A 20,973-nucleotide genomic window follows, 5' to 3' on the forward strand; every position below is an offset into this window, starting at 1 on the left:
TTGTCTCGGATTCTCCAGCATCTGCAGTTCCTACTATCTCAAATGCTCTGGGGAACTGGGTTCAAATCCTGCCATGACAGATAGTGGAATTCAATAAAACTCTGGAAGTAAGTGTCTAATGATGGCCATTAATCCATTGTCGATTGCCAGGAAAAGCCCATCTAGTTCATTATTGTCCTTTAGGGAAGGAAATCTACTGTCGTTACCTGGTCTGGCCTACGTGTGACTCCAGATCAACAGCAATGTGGTTGACACTTAACAGGCCTCTGGGCAATCAGGAGTAAGCAGTAATTGCTGGCCTAGCTAGTGATGCCCACATTCATGAATGAACTTAAAAAATGCCCTCATAAGAAAAGGAAATTTTGCATAATTTCCCACTGTGGTAGAAGAATCCAACTTTTGAATACCTTCACTCATCAGCGTGATTATCCACAATGGCCACCATAATGGTCAGCTGACTGTCACACGCCACACAAAGTGTCTCTCTGTGTGTGTGCCACTGAGGGCACCAGGCTGGGGGTGATGATGGGGATGAGTGATGGAGGCTGAAGCTAATGAAGCTGAACTTCCCCTCCCTCCAGCTTCGGGAGGGACATGAACACATTGGAGAAAGTGTTGAGAACGGAAGATGGAGTCATAGACTCATAGAGTTGCACAGCATGGAAACAGACCCTTTAGTCCAACTTGTCCACGCTGACCAGATATCCTAAACTGTTCCAGTCCCATTTGCCAGGATTTGGCCCATATCTCTCTAAACCGTTCATATTCATGTACTCATGCAGATGCCTCTTAAACATTGTACCACTTCCTCTGGCAGCTCATTCCATACACGCACCAAGACAGATTGGAGAATTTGGGATTGATTTCCTTGGAGAGGAGAAGGCTAAGAGGAGATTTGATAGAAGTTTTCAAATTCAGATAAGAAGACGATGGTTTCCATAGCTTTATGACAACAGTGAACCGATTATAACAACCCCATCCTTTTACCTTCACTAGTACTGACACCAGCTTTTCATCTCTATTTTCCTCCCAACCTCAATTCAAGATCTCATATTGCCATCATGGGATTCCAGCACCCATCCTTTCGATCGCAAGTCCAACCATTGGGATCAGGAGTCCACCAATAAGATCGCTGTTCTTGGAAGTGTGCTCAGTGGCCCAGTGTGGTCCTCATCTTGGTTCTTCAGTGTGCACTTGTAGTCAACAGGCATCAGACTGTCCACAAACTAATCCCACACTCTTTTAGCCTCAGAACAGGCTCCGTATAACTCCAGCTCAATTTGGAATTAGATGATTTTGACTGGGTTAAGCTTAAAAGCTAAAGATGCTCTTGAGCTCAGTATAGAGTAACATTTATATATTTATGTTTTTAGAACTGCTCGAGTTTAGTAAGATGTCTAAACCAACTACATCAGAGCGTCATGGATGAGAGACAAGAACTGGAGAATCGTAGAGTGCTTGGAAGGCCATAGGGCTGGAAATAAGGAGTGGGAGAGGCTATGGAAGGATTTATAAACAAAGATGAGAATCTTAACACTGAGGTATTGCTAGGCCAGGAGCCAACGTAGGTCAGTGAACATCAAGGATTAGGGTTTAATAGTAAGTGCCAATTAGGATTTGGGTAGCAAGGTTTTGCATGAACCCACATTTATAGGAGAACGAAAAGACCAGACAAACATTGAAATAGTCAAGTCTGCAAAGTAACCAAAGAATGATTGATTCAGCAACAAATGAAATGAGGCAAGGCAGAGACATTACAAGTTGGAACTTGTGATGGAAAGTATTTAGGGTTGATTGTGGTCAATTAAGGACCATCATAATCTGAGATAACAAGGTGTAAAGCTGGATGAACACAGCGGGCCAAGCAGCATCATAGGAGCAGGAAGGCTGACGTTTCGGGCCTAGACCCTTCATCAGAAAATCTGTATTAATTGATGGGAAACAACTGGTTATATATAAATTGTGAGGCAACAAAAGTGGAGTAAAGGAAGGAGACAGGCCTCCATGACTGCCACAATGGGATTGAATCCTTACCATTGGAATTTTATATTATGCTCTAGCCATCCGAACTAACCAATCAGCACTATGTATAACTATACTGGCGTTATGTCTCACATTGCAGATAGACGAGTCTATGACTCAGCTCTGAATTATCCAATCTTCCTTTGTAACTCTTCCTGTTAGATATGGATTATTGCATTTGACATTATCAGCCTGAATTGGATGTGATCACAAAGTAGCGCAGAACACCTTTGTGCTGCTCCTAAAACCTTTGGGGTATCCCTTTGTTGCACTCAATATTTTTTTTTATGATTGCCCAACTCTAGTTGCCCTGAAACTGAGAGGCTTGCTGACCGTTTCTGAGGGCAGCCTGAGTCATGCACATCACCGAAAGTCTGGAGTGACATATAGGCTAGACCGGGTAAGGATGGCTGATTTCCTTCCCCACAGGGCATGAGTGAACCAAATTAGTTTTTATGTGATAATTAATCATTGGTCAAAATTACTGAAACCAGTTTTATATTTCAGATTTATTAATTGATTTTAAATTCTACCAGCTTCCAGGATGGGTTTGAACTCATGACTTCAGAGCATTAATTTGTCTTTTACTCCCCTTTATGTGACCGTTACCTGTATATAGATCAGATTAAGGATTAACAAGAACAATCATTCCTTGATTTTGTGTTCAGGAGAATTTTCTACGGTAATATGTGTCCAGTTAAACAAGAAAGGAGACATTGCTAGACCAGGTTTTGTGGAAGAAGAGATTTCTTGGAAACGAGGTTGATAAATGTCCGTGGACAATGATTTTTGTATCATAATGCTTCAGATAATAGTAGAAAATGACTTCCGTCAGTGCATTAGATATAGGAGCCGGATGTCATGTTACGGCTATACAGGACATTGGTGAGGCCACTTCTAGAATACTGTGTACAATTCTGGTCTCCCTGCTATGGGAAAGATGTTGCTAAACTTGAGAGGGTGCAGGAAAGATTTACAAGTCTGTAGCCGGGACTGGAAGATTTCAGCTATAGGGAGAGGCTGAATAGGCTGGGGCTATTTTCCCTGCAGCGTCGGAGGCTGAGGGTGACCTTATAGAGATTAATAAAATCATGAGGGGCATGGATACAGTGAATATCCAAGGTCTTTTTCTCAGGGTACGGGAGTCCAAAATTAGAGGGCACAGTTTAAGGTGAAACAGGAAAGATTTAACAGGAACCTAAGGGGTAACTTTTTCACACAGAAGGTGGTGCGTGTATGGAATAAGCCACCAGAGGAAGTGACAGAGGTATGTTCAATTATAACATTGTTACAACACCTGGATGGGTACATGAATAGGAAGGGTTTAGAGGGATATGGGCCAAATGCTGGCAAATGGGGCTAGATAAGTTTTGGATATCTGGTCAATGCAGACGAGTTGTACCAAAAGGTTGGTTTCCATGTTGTATGACTCTATGACTCTATCTGCTTCCCTAAAGGACATTAATGAACGAGATAGCTTTTTACAATAATTGTGAAATCTTCATAGTTACCACTACTGCAAACAATAGTCAATTCAAGATCTGACTGAATTTTAATTTTACCAGCTGCCATCATGGGATTTGAACCCATGATCCAAAACAATGAACCCAGGCCAGTGGATTGCAAGCCTCCATTACCACTCCACCAAACAGTCCTATGTTCCTTCTTGCTCCCACTTGGTCTTGAGCACTCTCCAGTACTCGCCTAGAGCTGGCCATCACCTCCCCATTGTAAATGTTGGGCTGCAAGCTCAGCATGTGACCCTGTGCCAAGCTGGGAGTGCTGTATGGAAGCAAGTCCCACCAGCTCCAATCTGCAGACGACAATAGATTGTAGGATGAGAATGAAGTGGACTTGGAATATCTGCATTAAGAAGGGACATACAGTCAACATCAAGATGACCAGAGCCTAAGAGGCAGCCTTTGTTTCTCCTCAGCACCATCCCCACCCTAGGTTCAACGCAATCCACCCATGAGTCTCTGCTGCACCTATCTATTGTATGTCACCTTGTCCTGCAATAAAGAGAGGAACATTTGATGAAAATTCACACCTTACCACATAATTAGGACAGTAAAAGCAAAATATTTTAGATGCTGTAGAGCTGAAGTAAAAACTGCAAGTGCTGGAGAAACCCAGCAGGTCTGGCAGCATCTCTACAGAGTAACAGAGTTAACATTTTGAGCCTTTTTGTTTGGAAGAATATTCACATCAGACTCAAAGCATTAACTCTGTTTCCCTCCTTACAGATGCTGCCAGACCTGCTAAATTCCTGCAGCACTATCGGTTTTTATTTCATGTATCGGGAGGGTGGTCTAAGGATTGGCCGAAGAGGAGGGTTTTAAGGAGTGTCTTAAAGAAGCAGAGAAAGGGAGAGGTAGAAAGACAGAGAGGTGAAGAAGTTAAGGGAAGGAATTCCGGAGCTAAGGCTGGAATGAAGTACGAATTGTATGTGTGTGTGATCTTGGAGTACTATAAGCAAATTGTCTGGGGACCCAGTTTCAAATCCCCCCACAGAAGATGGTGGAATTTAATTCAATAAAAAGAATCTGGAATTTAGAATCTACCGCTGACCATGAAACCATTGTCGATTGTCAGGAAAAACCCATCAGGCTTGTTAATGTCCTTTAGGGAAGGAAATTGCCATCCTTACCTGGTCTGGACTACACATGACTCCAGACCCACAGCAATGTGGTTGACTCTGAACTGCCCTCTGAAAGGGCCTGGCAAACCACTCAATTCGAGGGCAGCTAGGGACGGGCAATAAATGTTGGCCAGCCAGCGACTCCCACGTCCCATGAGAGAATTAAAATAACAGTAAAAATGGAGAATATTACAGAGACATGGAAGGGCGGTAGGGCCAGGGAGGGGTTAATCATCTGATGAAGAAGCTTTGTGCACTGAGTGAAATCTGTGGGCAGGTCACAACAAATGATTCAACGGGGAATAATTAAACAAGGGCAATCTGATGATGCACTTGCGATTTCAGGCTGCAGTAGGATCAGTTTCCCCTCCAAGTCACATGTCATCTTGACACGGGAACTGCATCCTTTATTGTGGCTGGGTCAGAATCCTGGTAACCCATCCCTAACAGCGCTGTAGGTGCACTGATGTCATGTGACCACAGCGTTTCGGCAAGGCAGCTCAGCACCACCGGCTTCTCAAGGGCAACCGAGGAATGAGCAATAAATGTTGCCCCAGCCAGAGACACCCGCATCCTATGACTGAATAAGAGAATGAGGTTAGGGGTGGAAAGTCTTGATGATTTGCAGCTGTTCTAACTGTGCTAAATAAAAACCCATGGATTATTTTTAGCATCATCTCTCTGCGATAATTAGTTCTCTTTGACAAAGATAAGTGACACCTTCCCCTGATACACCCAGCGAAAAAAACCCTTGGCACTTTTGGCACCGTAATGTAGAGCCACAATTAGAGTAAGCTTTTGACATATTTCAGCTGTATCTATCCATATTAATACAAGAAAACTTATGCCTCTCGCTTTTCTCATTTTATTTTGCAGACAGCGCTGCGCTTCCATCTCATGAATATTACACCCACAGCAAAATTAATCCCCCAGCAGATGGGAAACTCGTTGAAGAATGGTGTTTACAAATCTTGCCCATTCACATTTTAGCGGAGCGCTAGGATTGGTGTTTAGTCAGGGGAAATGGTGATGGTGTGTTGGTAATGTCCCTGCGTGAGTAATCCATCACCCCAGAAATGTTACAATGCAGAAAGAGGACACTCAGTCCATTATTTCTACACTGGCTTTCCAAACTAACTTAATGCCAATCTCCTGCCTTTTCTCCACAACCCTGCATACTGCTTACAATTTAATAATTATCCAATGCCCTCTTCAATGTTTCCTTTGAAACAGCCTCCACTTCATTTTCAAACAGTGTATTCCAGACCCACCTTGTTGAGTCTTTCTCACCTCACATTTGCTTTGTTTGGAAAAACACTCTAAAAGTGTGCTGTCTGGTTCCCAATCCATTTAGGAGTGGGAATAGTTTCTCCTAATCTGTTCTATCCAGACCTTTCCTGAATTTTAAACTTCCTTCAAATCCCCTCTTAGCTTTCCCCTCCAAGTCCCAACTTCTCCAATCTTTCCTCATAATTGAAGCGCCTCATTGTAGAATTATACTTATAAATCTTTCTTGCACTCTGTCCAATGCGTTCACATCCTTCCTGTAGTGTGGCACCCAAAACTGGACACAGTACTCCAGCTGAGGTCAAACTTGTGTTCTATGCAAGTTCGACATAACCTTCTTGTTCTTGTACTCTATGCCCCTATTAATGTTGCATAGAATACTGTATGCATTGTTATCAGCTCCCTCTACCTGTCCTGCTACCTTTAAGGACTTACTAACATATAAACCAGGCTTCTGTACTCCTACAAACTCTTTGAAATAGTATTCTTTATTTTGTACTGCCTCTCCATGTTCTTTGTATCAAATTTCACCTCTCCAAATTGAATTTCATCTGTTTTCTATCCACTCTCACCAACAATGCATTAATGCCCTTTCTACACTGTCTTTCCCCCAGTTTACAATTTTCCCACATTTTGTGTCTCTACAAACTTTGAAACTGTCCCCTCCACACCTAAACCTAGATCTATTTTAACATCAGGAAAGCAAGAATCTCAATATCAATACTGGGAGCTCCACTATAAACATTCCTCCAGACAGAAAAACACCCATTTACCAGTACTCTCTGTTTCCTATTCAATTTTGCATCAAGTCTCAGCTTTTTCAATCTATCCTCATCATGGAATTTTCTTATCCCTGGAATTGTTCATATAAATTTTTCCTCTATTCATTGATGGGATGACAGCATCTCTGACTCAGCCAGCATTTATTGCCCATCCCTAATTGCCCAGAGGGCAGTTAAAAGTCAACTGCATTGCATTGGGTCTAATGTCACATGTAGGTCAGACCAGGTAAGGATGACAATTCCCTTCCTGAAGGACATTAGTGAATTAGAAGGGTTTTTCCTGACAATCAACTCACAGTCATCATTAGATTCTTAACTTGAGGTCTCTTTTTGAATTTGAATTCCACCATCTGCTGCAAGGGGATTTGAACCCAGATCCCCAGAACATTAACTGGGCCTCTAGATTAACATTCCAGCAATAATAGCACTAGGCCACCACCTCCCCCAATCCCTTCTGCATTCTTTCCTGGGTGATGCATGTATGGGATGAGCTGCCAGAGGAAGTGGTGGAGCTGGTACAATTACAACATGTAAAAGGCATCTGTATGGTATATGAATAAAGAACAAAGAAGAACAAAGAAAATTACAGAATAGGAGCAGGCCCTTCGGCCCTCCAAGCCTGCGCCGATCCAGAGCCTCTATCTAAACCTGTCGCCTATTTTCCAAGGATCTGTATCCCTCTGCTCCCTGCACATTCATGTATCTGTCTAGATACATCTTAAATGACGCTATCGTGCCTGCCTCTACCACCTCCGCTGGCAACGTGTTCCAGGCACCCACCACCCTCTGCGTAAAGAACTTTCTATGCATATCTCCCTTAAACTTTTCCCCTCTCACCTTGAAATCATGACCCCTAGTAATTGAGTCCCCGACTTGGGAAAAAGCTTCTTGCTATCCACCCTGTCTATACTTATCATGATTTTGTAGACCTCAATCAGGTCCCCCCTCAACCTCCGTCTTTCTAATGTAAATAATCCTAATCCACTCAGCCTCTCTTCATAGCTAATGCCCTCCATACCAGGCAACATCCTGGTGAACCTCCTCTGCACCCTCTCCAAAGCATCCATATCATTTTGGTAATGTGGTGACCAGAACTGTATGCAGTATTCCAAATGTGGTCGAACCAAAGTCTTATACAACTGTAACATGACCTGCCAACTCTTATACTCAATACCCCGTCCGATGAAAGAAAGTATGCCGTATGCCTTCTTGACCACTCTATCGACCTGCATTGCCACCTTCAGGGTACAATGGACCTGAACACCCAGATCTCTCTGTGCATCAATTTTCCCCAGGGCTTTTCCATTTACCCTATAGTTCGCTCTTGAATTGGATCTTCCAAAATGCATCACCTCACATTTGCGAGGGTTTAGAGGAAGGGTTTAGAGGGAAATGGGCCAAATGCTGGCAAATGGGACTAGATTTATATTGGATATCTGACCAGCATGGACGAGTTGGACCGAAGGGTCGGTTTCTGTGCTGTACATCTCTAAGACTCTATGACTCGGAGATAGCAAGAACTGCAGATGCTGGAGTCAGAGTCACAGTGTGGAGCTGGATGAACACAACAGGTCAGGCAACATCAGAGGAGCAGGAAAGTTGACGTTTTGGGTTGGGACCATTCTTCTGAAGAAGGGTCCAGACCCAAAATTTCGACTGTATGATTCTACTCCTTTAACTTGAATAGAGGTCTATTGACTGATAAAGGAAGCTGACTTGTTAAATAAATAATTTTAATATCAATGTCAGGCCTGAATATTCTCCTTGGAATGCAATATATTGCTCCATCCCTCGACATCAACTTGCTCAGCTGGAATTATTTTTTTTTTCATATTATCCAGGCAGGTATTGAAATGGTCATTTTGTCCAGAATGATTCAGCTCATCCTTGTAGAGAACTTATCTGAGGATAGCCTCCCACAGGGGAAGACCTTTCTTAAATTTTCAGTCAACAAGAATGGGGGCTAGAAAAATGAAGCTTGCACTGCAGGATTCCTTTCTTCTCTGAAGTAAAAGAAAACAGATTCCACATGGGGCAGGGTTGTAGGGGCTGGAGTTGTTGGTGGGACCACAAAAGGAAACCGACCACGAAGAAACTCAGCTTACACACACAAAAAAAGACACATTCCAGAACCATGGGTGGTATGTGAGGAGACCGGGATGGAGGGGTTTGGGGGTGGGGGAGTGGTTGCTGCTTAGGACTGAGATGAGAAATTTCTTCACCCAGAGAGTCCTCCTCAGAAAGTTTTTGAGACCAAAACATTGAATGTTTTCAAGAAGGGATTATAGGTCTCAGGGCTAAAAGGATGGAAGGGAATGGAGAGAAGATTTATTTAATTATTTAGTTGTTTATCCTTTTAACTTTATTTCTTATTTTCTAAGAATACTATGAAACGTTGTAAGGAAATGTGACTTAGTTTTTCTTTATTTCTCAGTTTTGTATCTAAGATTTGCACCTGGGTACTTTGTACCTAAAATGGCACTATACGGCAACATTGTAAAATTCTCACTGTTCTCCTGTACTTGAGTACACATGACAATAAACTTAATTTGAATTCTAATATATATTATCACTTGTACCGAGGTGCAGTGAAAAGTGGACAATGCCGCCACATTCTGGTGCCATTTTGGATTCCAGAATAAATTATTGAATAAATTGTATAAATGGTAAAATACTGAATAAATTAATAGCAAATGGTTATTACTAAAGCTGAAACAGATTCAGAAGTTCATCTTTCCCTGCCTGTAGACTTCACCCTCTCTGCTCCTTCAATAACTACTGTCTGACATTATCCTGAGCTCCTGGTAATAGGCTCCTTTTTGTTGTTGGCAGCAGCACCGTTGCTTCCATGTTCACCATCTCCGAGCTGGAGATGGTCAAGCTGTGCAGGTCCCGCACCTCCTCCAACACTAGACATCGACCAATAGGGCCCTGGCTCTGAGCTGACCAATAGGTTCCTGGCTCTGAGTTGACCAATAGGGTCCTGGCTCTGAGTTGACCAATAGGGTCCTGGCTCTAAGCTGACCAATGGAGTCCTGCCACTGAGTTGACTAATAGGGTCCTGGCTCTCAGTTGACCGATGGAGTCCTGGATCTGAGTTGACCAATAGGGTCCTGGCTTTGAGTTGACCGATAGGGTCCTGGCTCTGAGTTGACCAATGGAGTCCTAGCTCTGAGTTACCGATAGGGTCCTGTCTCTGAGTTGACCGATGGAGTCCAGGTTCTGAGTTGACCAATAGGGCCCTGGCTTTGAGTTGACCGAAAAGGTCCTGGCTCTGAGTTGACCAATGGGATCCTGGCTCTGAGTTGACCAATAGGATCCTGGCTCTCAGTTGACCAATGGGATCCTGGCTCTGAGCTGACTGATAGGGTCCTGGCTTTGAGTTGACCAAGGATCCTGGCTCTGAGCTGACTGATAGGGTCCTGGCTTTGAGTTGACCGATGGGGTCCTGGCTCATCTTCCGATGCCCCAAGATGGAGCAGGAAGAGGATACTGAGTTGAATTGTCAGCCACGATCATATTGAATGGTGAAGCAGGCTTGACAAGCTGAATGGCCTACTCCTGTTCCTATTTTCTATGCTTCTATGTTATGATATGATGCGATCAATGTTCCTAATGAGAGCCCAAACTGAAGCAAGGTTAAAATTTGATCCTGGGTTGTGGGATGGGGATCTTCACCTGTCTAAATCCAATGAGTGCTGGATGCCATGGTTAGTTGTGATGCTGAAGTCAGCAGGTGTGTATTAATGGCACTCTGCCTTGCTTTGGACTCAGAGCAGTGAGTTCAAACTCCACTCTGATGGCCTGATGAGATCAGCGAGACTGTCCCTTCCCTAGTGAGACCATGCTGCCTTGTTGGAAATGCTGTTTGTCAGGTGAGATGTTAGATGGAGACACTGTTTGCTAGACAGTCAACTGAAGTTACGGTGTCATTATGAAGACGAACATTGCAAAACACTGTTTGTGCCTTTTCTTTAAACATATATTGCATGTTCTTCATGGGTTAAAGAATAATCTCTGCTGCATCCCCATGGACAGACCAATCAGACTCTGCCTTGCTGGTTTGAAAATTAAGATTGGCAGTCAACCATCAATGATGGCCCAAACAATCAGCCCCATTTTCTTATGTTATATACATTGATGTCCCGTTTTTATCAGGTCTGCTTCTGTGGTCCCAGTGCCATTGGGTGCAAAATGAAAAGCTTTGACTTCTAGAATTATGGGAACATAGAATCCCGACAGTGCACATAGAGGCTGTTTGGCCAACAGTGTCTGCACTGACACTCCGAAGAGCATCCTGCCTCCCCCACCCTACCCCTGTAGCCCCACATTTCCCATGGCTAGCCCACCTAGCCTACACAACCCCATTACTACTGGCATGGCCAATCCACCTAACCTCCACATCTTTTAGCAACGCTTTAAGTTCTGTACTCCAGGCAATTACTTAAGTGATAGACTCACAAGTGGCACTCTCCTAATTTATCACTTTGTTCACTTGCATCGTCTCCTCAGTTTACTAAAATATTTAATCAGCCACTACCAGGGACCTCTGGTCATGGTAGGCATGGGATGGGGGCTGTTGGGTGCTGGGCAAGTATGGGATCAGCAGGGGACCAGCAACCGATGGTCCGAAAGTGAGGTGGGCCCAGCATTGAAGAGAAAGCGCCTGACGACTGCGACACTGGTGGGCCCTGTGCCTGTGGTGGAGCAGCGAGCAGCGCAGGCGTCGATGGTGAGCTGGAACTGGGCTCAGGACTCATGGCGGAAGCAGCAGAATGAAGATAGACTCTCTCTGAGCTTTATCTCTATTCTTTCTTTACTTAACCGATTCAAAATGGTGCAAGATTGTGGCAACAGTTGAAACTTTTCACTGTAGTCTACTGTGTTGTTCGTTGGAGAGTACAAGCGACAATAAATCATCATTCATATCAATGAACGAACTTTAGGGAATTAGCTTGAAGCAGTTATTGAAGTCAGCCAAGTCGATCTCATAGAATATGAATTCCCTGATTGGGGCTGTTAATCTGGTCCAATCAGGGAGCCCTGGCTGACAGATACAAGCAGGAATGTCAGACATTCTGTTCACTCTGAGAGCTTGCTCTGAGGCAGTTGGATCAGGGTCAAGAGCATCAGAGGATAAGGGGTGACCTTATAGAGGTTTATAAAATCATGAAGGGCATGGATAGGGTGAATAGTCAAGGTCTTTTCCCTAGGGTAAGGGAGTCCAAAACTAGAGGTGAGAGGGGAAAGATTTAAAAGGGCCCGAAGGGGCAACTTTTTCACATAGAGGATGGTGCATGTATGGAATGAGCTGCCAGAGGAAGTGGTGGCGGCTGGTACAATTACACCATTTAAAAGACATTTGGATAGGTATATGCATGAAAGGGATATGGGCCATGAGCCAGCAAATAAGACTAGATTAATTTATAATACCTGGTCAGCACGAACAAGTTGGCCCAAAGGGTCTGGTTCCATTTTGTACATCTCTATGACTCTATAACTCTCCACTTGTAAATAAAGGGTGACTTGGTGATGGGATACTGACCTCTGTGGAAATTATTTCACAGAGGTTAAGACAGTCAAAGAAGTCTTTATGTTGAGTTTAATGGGATGATAGTATGCAGGGAGACCTCCATCATAGAAGTTTTCTAAGCCTCCCTTTTCCTCTCAAAGTACAAAAAAATCTATCAAAATGGTTCCAGGCTTGAGGAACTTCAATTCTGAAGATAGGTTGGAAAATTTAGGACCGTTTTCCTTGGAGATAAGAAGTTTGAGATGAGATTTGATAGAGCTTATCAAGATCATGAGGGCTCTGATCAGATAGATAGGGAAAGAAAATCAGGTCCCTGTGGTAGAAAGATCAAACTTGAAACTTAAATTAATTTGGCAGAAGGAACAGCAACACAGGGAAATCTTTCTCACACAACAAATGTTCAAGATCTGGAGTGCACTTTCTGAGAGTGTGGTGGAGGCAGGTTCACTTGAAACATTCAGAAGGGAATTAGATAGTTATCGAAGAAGTAAGAATGTAGAAGCTTAAGGGGAGAACAGCACAAAGGAAGTTACTCATTTGGAGAGCCTGTGCAGACACAATGATGCTTCCTTCTGCACTCTAACAATTCTGCAATTCCATCAATGAAACTAACACCATGATATTATTTTGCTGAAGAGCAGGGGAGTTATTCCTGGTATCCTAGCCAATATTTATTTTTCAATTGATATAATTAAGGGCAAGTTATCTGATCAATATCTTGTTGTTATTTGTGGGACCTTGTTGTGCGCAAAATAGCATTTTGTTTTTACCTTCATTACATCAGTAATGATGTACTTCACTCGCTGTTGAGTGTATTGGGGTGTCCTGTGTGAACACAACCTATATTTTCTTTTCTAACTCCATATCGAAGGAGTCATGTTAAAAGTCAGATGTCCAGAGATAAAGTACCATTCATAACGAATGCGGGCATGCCCACTTTTTGCAGTTTATGTAGCTTAAACCTTACAGTTCCTGTGGTGAAGGGGTAACATCTTTACTCACCAGCTAAGAGACTGGGGTTCAAGTCCCATCTATTGCAGATGGTTTTTTAAAAATTCATTTTGTGGGATGTGAGTATCGCTGGCTGCCCAGCGTTTATGGCCCATCCCTAGTTGCTCCTTGAGAAGGTGGTGGTGAGCTGCCTTCTTGAACTGCTGCAGTCCACCTGTTGTGGGTCGACTCACAATATCCTGAGGGAGGGAATTTCAGGATTTTGTCCTAGCGACACTGACGGAATGGTGATATATTTTCAAATCAGGATGGTGAGTAGTTTGGAGCGGAACTTGCAGGTGGTGGTGTTCCCATGTATCTGTTGCCCTTGTCGTTTGAGATGGAAGTGGTTATGGGTTTGGAAGGTGCGATCTAAGGATCTTTGGTGAATTTCTGTAGGGCATCTTGTACATAGTATACACTGCTGCTTCTGAGCTTCAGTGGTGCAGTGTGTGGATGCTTGTGGATGTGGTGCCAATGAAGCAAGCTGCTTTGTCCTGGAAGGTGTCAAGCTTTTTGAGTGTTGTTCAACTTGCACCCATACAAGTAAGTGGGCAGTATTCCTTCACACTCCTGACTTGTGCCTTGTAGATGGTGGACAGGCTTTGAGGAGTCAGGAGGTGAGTTATTTGTTGCAGTATTCTTAGCTTCTGACCTGCTCGTGTAGCCACTGTACTTACATGGTGAGTTCAGTTGAGTTTCTGGTCAATGTTAATCCCCAGGATGTTGATAGTGGGGGATTCAGTGATGGTAACATCATTGAATGTCAAAGGGCAGTGGTTAGATTGTCTCTTATTGGAGATGGTCATTGCCTGGCATTTACATGGACTGAATGTTACTTGCCACTTGTCAGCCCAAGCCTTAATATCATCTAAATCTTGTAACATTTGAACATGGACTGCTTCAATATCTGAAGAGTCATGAATCATACTGAACTTTGTGCAATCATCAGTAAACATCCCCACTTTTGACCTTAAGATGCAGGGCAGGTCATTGATGAAGCAGCTGAAGATGGTTGGGCTGAGGACACTACCCTGAGGAACTTGTGCAGAGAAGTCTTGGAGCTGAGATGACTGATGCCCAACAACCACAACCATCCTCCTTGTGCCAGGTATGACACCAATCAGAGGAGAGTTTTCCATCTAACTCACAAAGATTCCAGTTTCGATAGGGCTTCTTGGTACCACACTTGGTTGAATGCAGCCTTGATATCGAAGGCTGTCACTCTCGCCTACCCTCTAGAATTCAGTCCTTTTGTCCACGTTTGAACCAAACATAGAAACATAGAAGATAGGAGCAGAAGGAGGCCATTCAGCACTTTGAGCCTGCTCCACCATTCTTCACAATCATGTCTGATCATCCAACTCAATAGCCTAATCCTGCTTTCTCCACATAACCTTCGATCCCATTCGCCCCAGGTGCTATATCTAGTCACCTCTTAAATACATTCAATGTGTTGGCATCAACTACTTCCTGTGGTAATGAATTCCACAGGCTCCCCACTCTTTGGGTGAAGAAATGTCTCCTCATCTCTGTCTTAAATAGTCTACCCTAAATCCTCATACTGTGACCGTTGGTTCTGGACACACTGACCATCGGGAATGTCCTCTCTGCATCTACCCTGTCCAGTCCTGTTAGAATTTTATAAGTCTCTGGTTGTAATGAGGTCAGGAGCTGATTGGCCCTGGCAGAACCCAAACTGGGCATCACTGAGCAGGTTATTGCTGAGCAGGTGCTGCTTGATAACACTGTTGATGACACCTTCACTGATGATTGAGTGTAGATTGATGGGGCGGTAATTGGCCAGGTTGGATTTGTCCTGATTTTTATGTACAGTGATTACCTTGGCAATTTTCCACATTATCAGATAGATACCAGTGTTGTAACTGCACTGGAACAGCTTGGCTCGGCGAGCACCAAGTTCTGAAGCACAAATCCTTGGTACTATTGCCGGCATGTTGTCAGGGTCCATTGTCTTTGCAGTATCCTGAATGTCCAAGTTTCTTAATATTATGTGGAGTGAATCAAATTGGTCGAAGACTGGTATCCATGATGCTGGGGACCATGGGAGGAGGCTGAAATGGATCATCCATTTGGCACCTTTGGATGAATATTGCTGTGAAGTCCTCAGCCTCATCTTTTACATCGATGTATTGGGCTCTTCCATCATTGAGGATGGGGATATTTGTGGAGCCTCCTCCTCCAGTGAGTTGTTTAATTGTCCACTAGAATTCATGGCTGCAAAGCTAATCCATTCAGAGATAGATTTTCTGAAGAAGAGTCTGGGCCCGAAACGTCAGCTTTCCTGCTCCTCTGATGCTGCTTGGCCTGCTGTGTTCATCCAGCTCTACACCTTGTTATCTAAGCTTATCCATTGATTGGGACTTTACTTAGTTCTGTTGATCACTTGCTATTTGTACTGTTTGGGATATAAGTAGTGCTGTTCGGTGTCTTCTATCCTATTCCATCAACATCAACGCTACAGTCAAGAAAACACACCATCGCCTCTACTTCTGCAGGAAGCTAGGGAAATGCAACATGTCCACAATGACTCTTACCAATTTTTAACAGATGCACCATAGAACCATCCTATCTGGATGGATCACAGCTCGGTATGGCAACTGCTCTTCCCAAGAATGCAAGAGTTACAGAGAGTTGCGAACACAGCCCAGGCTATCACGTAAACCAGCCTTCCTTCCATTGACTCCATCTACACTTGCTGCTGCCTCGGAAAACCCCCAACACAACCAAAGATCCGTCTCACCCCGGTTATACTCTCTTCCACCCTCGGGCAGAAAATACATGAACCAACGGATTCAAGAACAGCTTCTTCCCCGCTGTTATCAGACTTATGAATAGACCTCTCATATATTAAAGTTGATCCTTCTCTACACCTTCTCTGTAGCTGTAACACTATATTTTGCATTCTGTTCTATTACCCTGATGTACTTATGTAAAGTGTGATTTGTCTGGATAGCATGCAAACCAATACTTTCCACTGTATCTTGGTACACGTGACAATAATAAATCAAATCAAAGGGTATTCTCAATGTGAAGGTGGGAATTTGTCTCCACAATGGCTGTGCGGTGGTCACTATTACTGATATTGTCATGGATGGATTGCACCTACAGCCGGCAGATTGGTAAGAATGAAGAACAAAGCACAGCACAGGAACAGGCCCTTCGGCCCTCCAAGCCTGTGCTGACATGTTTTGCCCTTCCATACTAAAACTGTCTTCACTTACAGGATCCATATCCCTCTATTCCCTTCCTATTCATGTATTTGTCCAGGTGCTTCTTGAATGCTGCTATTGTATCTGCTTCCACCACCTCCTCTGGCAGCACGTTCCAGGCACTCACCACCCTTTGTGTGGAAAACCTGCCTCGCACATCTCTTTTAAACATCCCCCCTGCACCTTGAACCTGTTTCCCCCAGTAATTGACCCTTCCACCCTGGGAAAAAGCCTTACACTTTCCACTCTATCCATGTCATTCACAATCTTATAAACTGCTATTAGGTCGCTCCTCAATCTCCTGCGTTCCAGTAAAAACAAACTCAGTCTATCTAACCTTTCTTCATAGCTAAAATCCCCCATACCAGGCAGCATCCTGGTAAACCTTTTCTGTACCCTCTCCAAAGCATCCACTTCCTTTTGGTAGTGTGGTGACAAGAACTGTACGCAATATTCCACGTGTGGCCTGACTAAAGTTCTTTAGAGCTGCAGCATAACTTGTCTGACCTGATACTCAATGGCCCTTCCAATGCAGGCAAGCATGCTATAGGCCTTTTTTTACTACCTTATCTACCTGTGCTACCATCTTCAGTGATCTGTGGACATGCACACCCAGATCCCAGTCAGGATGAGGACTTAAGGCAACTCCCTCCTGATTATATACCACTTTGTTGGCATCTCTGCTGGATCTGTCCTGCCAATGGAACAGGACATATCCAGGGCCCAGAATAAAGGATCACAGTCACGGGAAATGTGTTAGGGCATTTCAGACTGAGATGAAGAGGATTCTGTTCACTCAGAGGGCAGTGAATCTATGGAATTCTCTGCCACAGAAGGCTGTGGAGGTGAAATCTTTGAATATTAAGAAAGCAATAGCTTATTTTCTTGAATCTAAAGTCATCAAGGGATATGGGGAGTTCATGGCTTTATGGAATTTAAATAGAGACAAAAACAGAACGAGCTCAAGAAACTCAGCAGGTCTGGCAGCATCTGTAAAGAGAAAGCAGAGTTAATGTTTTGAGTCCAGTGATGCTTCTTCAGAATGAGATTATCAGTCATGCTCATGTTAAATAATAGAGTGGGCTTGATGGGCTAAATAACCCTGTCCTTCCTCTATTTTATGTGTGTCTATGTCTGTATGTTCATAGTTAGGCCTGAGACGAGGAGAGCTTTCTTCACTCAAAGATTCATGAATCTTTGGAAATCTTATTCACAAAGGATTGTTGGTGTACACTGTTGACTATATTTAAAGCTGGGAGAGACACATTTTTGATCTCACAGGGAAACAAAGGATATGGGGTGGGAGCAGACCTGGGGGAATAGGCACTAAGATCAGGAATGGTTGTATTGAATGATAGATAGGATTTATGGATCATGTTGTCTACTTCTGCTTCTATTGTTGGTGCTTTCAAATATTTTCTTTTCAGATTTCCATCATTCACATTGCTGCTTGATTAGAAACATAGAAAATAGGAACAGGAGTAGGCCATTCGGCGTTTTGAGCCTGTTCTGCCATTCATTATGATCATGGTTGATCATCCAAGTCAGTTCCCTGTTCCCATTTTCCCCCTATACCCTTTGATCCCTTCAGCTTTAAGAACTTGTTGCTTGTTGGTCTAGTGGTATGATTCGTGCTTCGGGTCTGTGTGGAAAAGTGAGAGAGGTCCCAGGTTCAAATCCTGGACAAGCCCCTATTATCTCCAACTCTGTCCTTGGGTGGCCTGGTGGCTCAGTGGTTAACACTGCTGCCTCCCAGCATCAGGGACCTGGGTTCAATTCCACCCTCGGGCAGCTGCCTGTGAGAAGTTTTCATGTTCTCCTTGTGCCTCTGTGGGTTTGCTCTGGTTTCCTCCCACAGTCCAAAGGCATGTAGGCTAGGATTGACCATGCTAAATTGCCTGTAGTGTTCAGGGGTGTGTAGCTTAGTGGGGTTATGGGGTTATGGGTCTGGGTGGGATGCTCCAAGGGTTGGTGTGGACTTGTTGGGCCTCCACACTGTAAGGATTCTATGTTCTAATTGTAATTGACAAAGGTAGGTGAGGACCTGGAAACAATCATTATTACAGAAGAGGTAGTGTTGGGCAAGCTAATGGAGCTAAGGATTGATAAGTCTCCTGGCCCTGATGGAATGCATCCCAGGGTACTAAAAGAGATGGCGGGAGAAATAGCAGGTGCACTGGCGGTAATTTTCCAAAATTTGCTGGACTCTGGGGCAGTCCCAGCAGATTGGAAAACAGCAAATGTGATACCACTGTTTAAAAAGGGAAGTAGACAAATGATGGGGAATTATAGACCAGTTAGCTTAACCTCTGTAGTGGGGAAGATGCTTGAGTCTATTATCAAGGAAGAAATAGCAAGGCATCTTGATAGAAATTGTCCCGTTGGGCAGACGCAGCATGGGTTCATGAAGGGCAGGTCATGCTTGACAAATCTTTTGGAATTCTATGAGGACATTACAAGCGAGGTGGACAATGGGGACTCAGTGATGTGGTGTACCTAGACTTCCAAAAGGCCTTTGACAAGGTACCGCACAAGAGGCTACTGCATAAGATAAGGATGCATGGCATTACGGGTAAAGTATTAGCATGGATAGAGGATTGGTTGACTAACAGGAAGCAAAGAGTGGGGATAAATGAGTGCTATTCTAGCTGGCAGTCAGTGACTAGTGGTGTGCCTCAGGGATCCGTGTTGGGACTGCAATTATTTACAATTTATATAGATGATTTGGAGTTGGGGACCACGTGTAGGGTGTCAAAGTTTGCAGATGACACTAAGATGAGTGGCAGAGCAAAGTGTGCAGAGGACTGTGAAACCTTGCAGAGGAACATAGATACATTTAGTGAGTGGGCAAAGGTCTGGCAGATGGAATACAATGTAAATAAATGTGAAGTCATACATTTTGGTAGGAGTAATAGTAAAAAGGATTATTACTTGAATGGTAAAAAGTTGCAGCATGCTGCTATGCAGAGGGACCTGGGTGTCCTTGTGCATGAATCACAGAAGGTAGGTCTGCAAGTACAACAAGTAATTAGGAAGGCAAATGGAATTTTGTCCTTCATTGCTAAAGGGATTGAAATTAAAAGCAGAGAGGTTATGTTGCAGCTGTACAAGGTGCTGGTGAGGCCACACCTGGAGTACTGTGTGCAGTTTTGGTCTCCTTACTTGAGAAAGGATGTATTGGCACTGGAGGGGGTGCAAAGGAGGTTCACTAGGTTGATTCCGGAGTTGAGGGGGTTGGCTTATGAGGAGAGACTGAGTAGCTTGGAATTATATTCATTGGAATTCAGAAGATTGAGGGGGGATCTTATAGAAACATATAAAATTATGAAGGGAATAGATAAGATAGAAGTAGAGAGGATGTTTCCACTGGCAGGTGAAGCTAGGACAAGAGGGCATAGCCTCAAGATTAGAGGGAGCAGATTTAGGACTGAATTGAGAAGGAATTTCTTCACCCAGAGGGTTGTTAATCTATGGAATTCCTTGCCCAGTGAAGTAGTTGACGCTACTTCAGTAAACGTTTTTAAAGAAAAGGTAGATATTTTTTTGAACAATAAAGGAATTAAGGGATACGGTGAGAATGTGAGTAAGTGGATCTGAGTTCACGAAAGGATCAGCCATGATCTTATTGAATGGCGGAGCAGGCTCGAGGGGCCGGACGGCCTACTCCTGCTCCTAGTTCTTTTGTTCTTATGTTCTAACTATATCTAACTCCATCTTGAAAACTCTTCTTCAATGTTTTGGCCTTAGGCAATTTCTGTGGCAATGAATTCCACAGGCTTATCACTGTCTGGGTGAAGAAATTTCTCTTCATCTCAGTCCTAAATGGCATATCCTGTATCCTTAGATTATGACCCCTGGTTCTGGACTTCCCAGGTGGTCAGGAACATCCTTCCTGTGTTTACCCTATCTCGTCCTGTTGGAACACTATAGTTTCTACGAGATTTGATATCCCCCAACTCATTCTTCTATACTCCGGTAAATATAGCCCTAATTGATCCAATCTCCATCCACATGTCAGTCCTGCCATCCCAGGAATCAACAACCAGTTGTTGAGCAGATAAAAGCATAAAACCAAAAGAATGTTGTGAAATGAAAAATTTTGGTGATTCCATTGTGACAGAATTAATGCCCTCACTTGTAACACTGGAATTAAGGATTCAAACCCCATGAGAATGAGATATAACCAAAAGTTTTTTCATTTATTGATGAAGATGAGAGATTACAATCCTTTCAGTAAAGTGGTGGCTGTGTGATGAAGCTTGGAGGAAAAGTCAGTGAAAACAGTTGATGAAACTTCACTACTTGATTTCAAAAGTTCAAACTTACCAAAATGATTAAACACGCTGGGCCAATGAAACTCCATATAAAGTTGTTTTCTGTGCTGAGCCAGCAACTGTGGGAGAAAGAATGCAAGAATAATTGTAAAAATGTAACTGCAATTCTTCTCCACAAAACCCAACAAGTTTTCTCCCCTCCTCTCTTATT

General features: G+C 43.6%; 1 protein-coding gene across 1 annotated transcript in view; it reads right to left on the reverse strand.

Annotated features, from left to right (window-relative positions):
- The window catches only part of adgrl4 (adhesion G protein-coupled receptor L4), a 105,702-nt gene that overhangs the window by 20,055 nt on the left and 64,674 nt on the right, over window positions 1–20,973 (reverse strand). The window contains exon 6 of the mRNA XM_048601554.1: window positions 20,815–20,881. Within this exon, the coding sequence (XP_048457511.1) occupies window positions 20,815–20,881 (67 nt within the window). The remainder of the gene's footprint in view (window positions 1–20,814; window positions 20,882–20,973) is intronic.

This window comes from Rhincodon typus, chromosome 10 (genome assembly GCF_021869965.1).
Source record: "Rhincodon typus isolate 14 chromosome 10, sRhiTyp1.1, whole genome shotgun sequence".
Lineage (NCBI taxonomy): Eukaryota > Metazoa > Chordata > Chondrichthyes > Orectolobiformes > Rhincodontidae > Rhincodon > Rhincodon typus.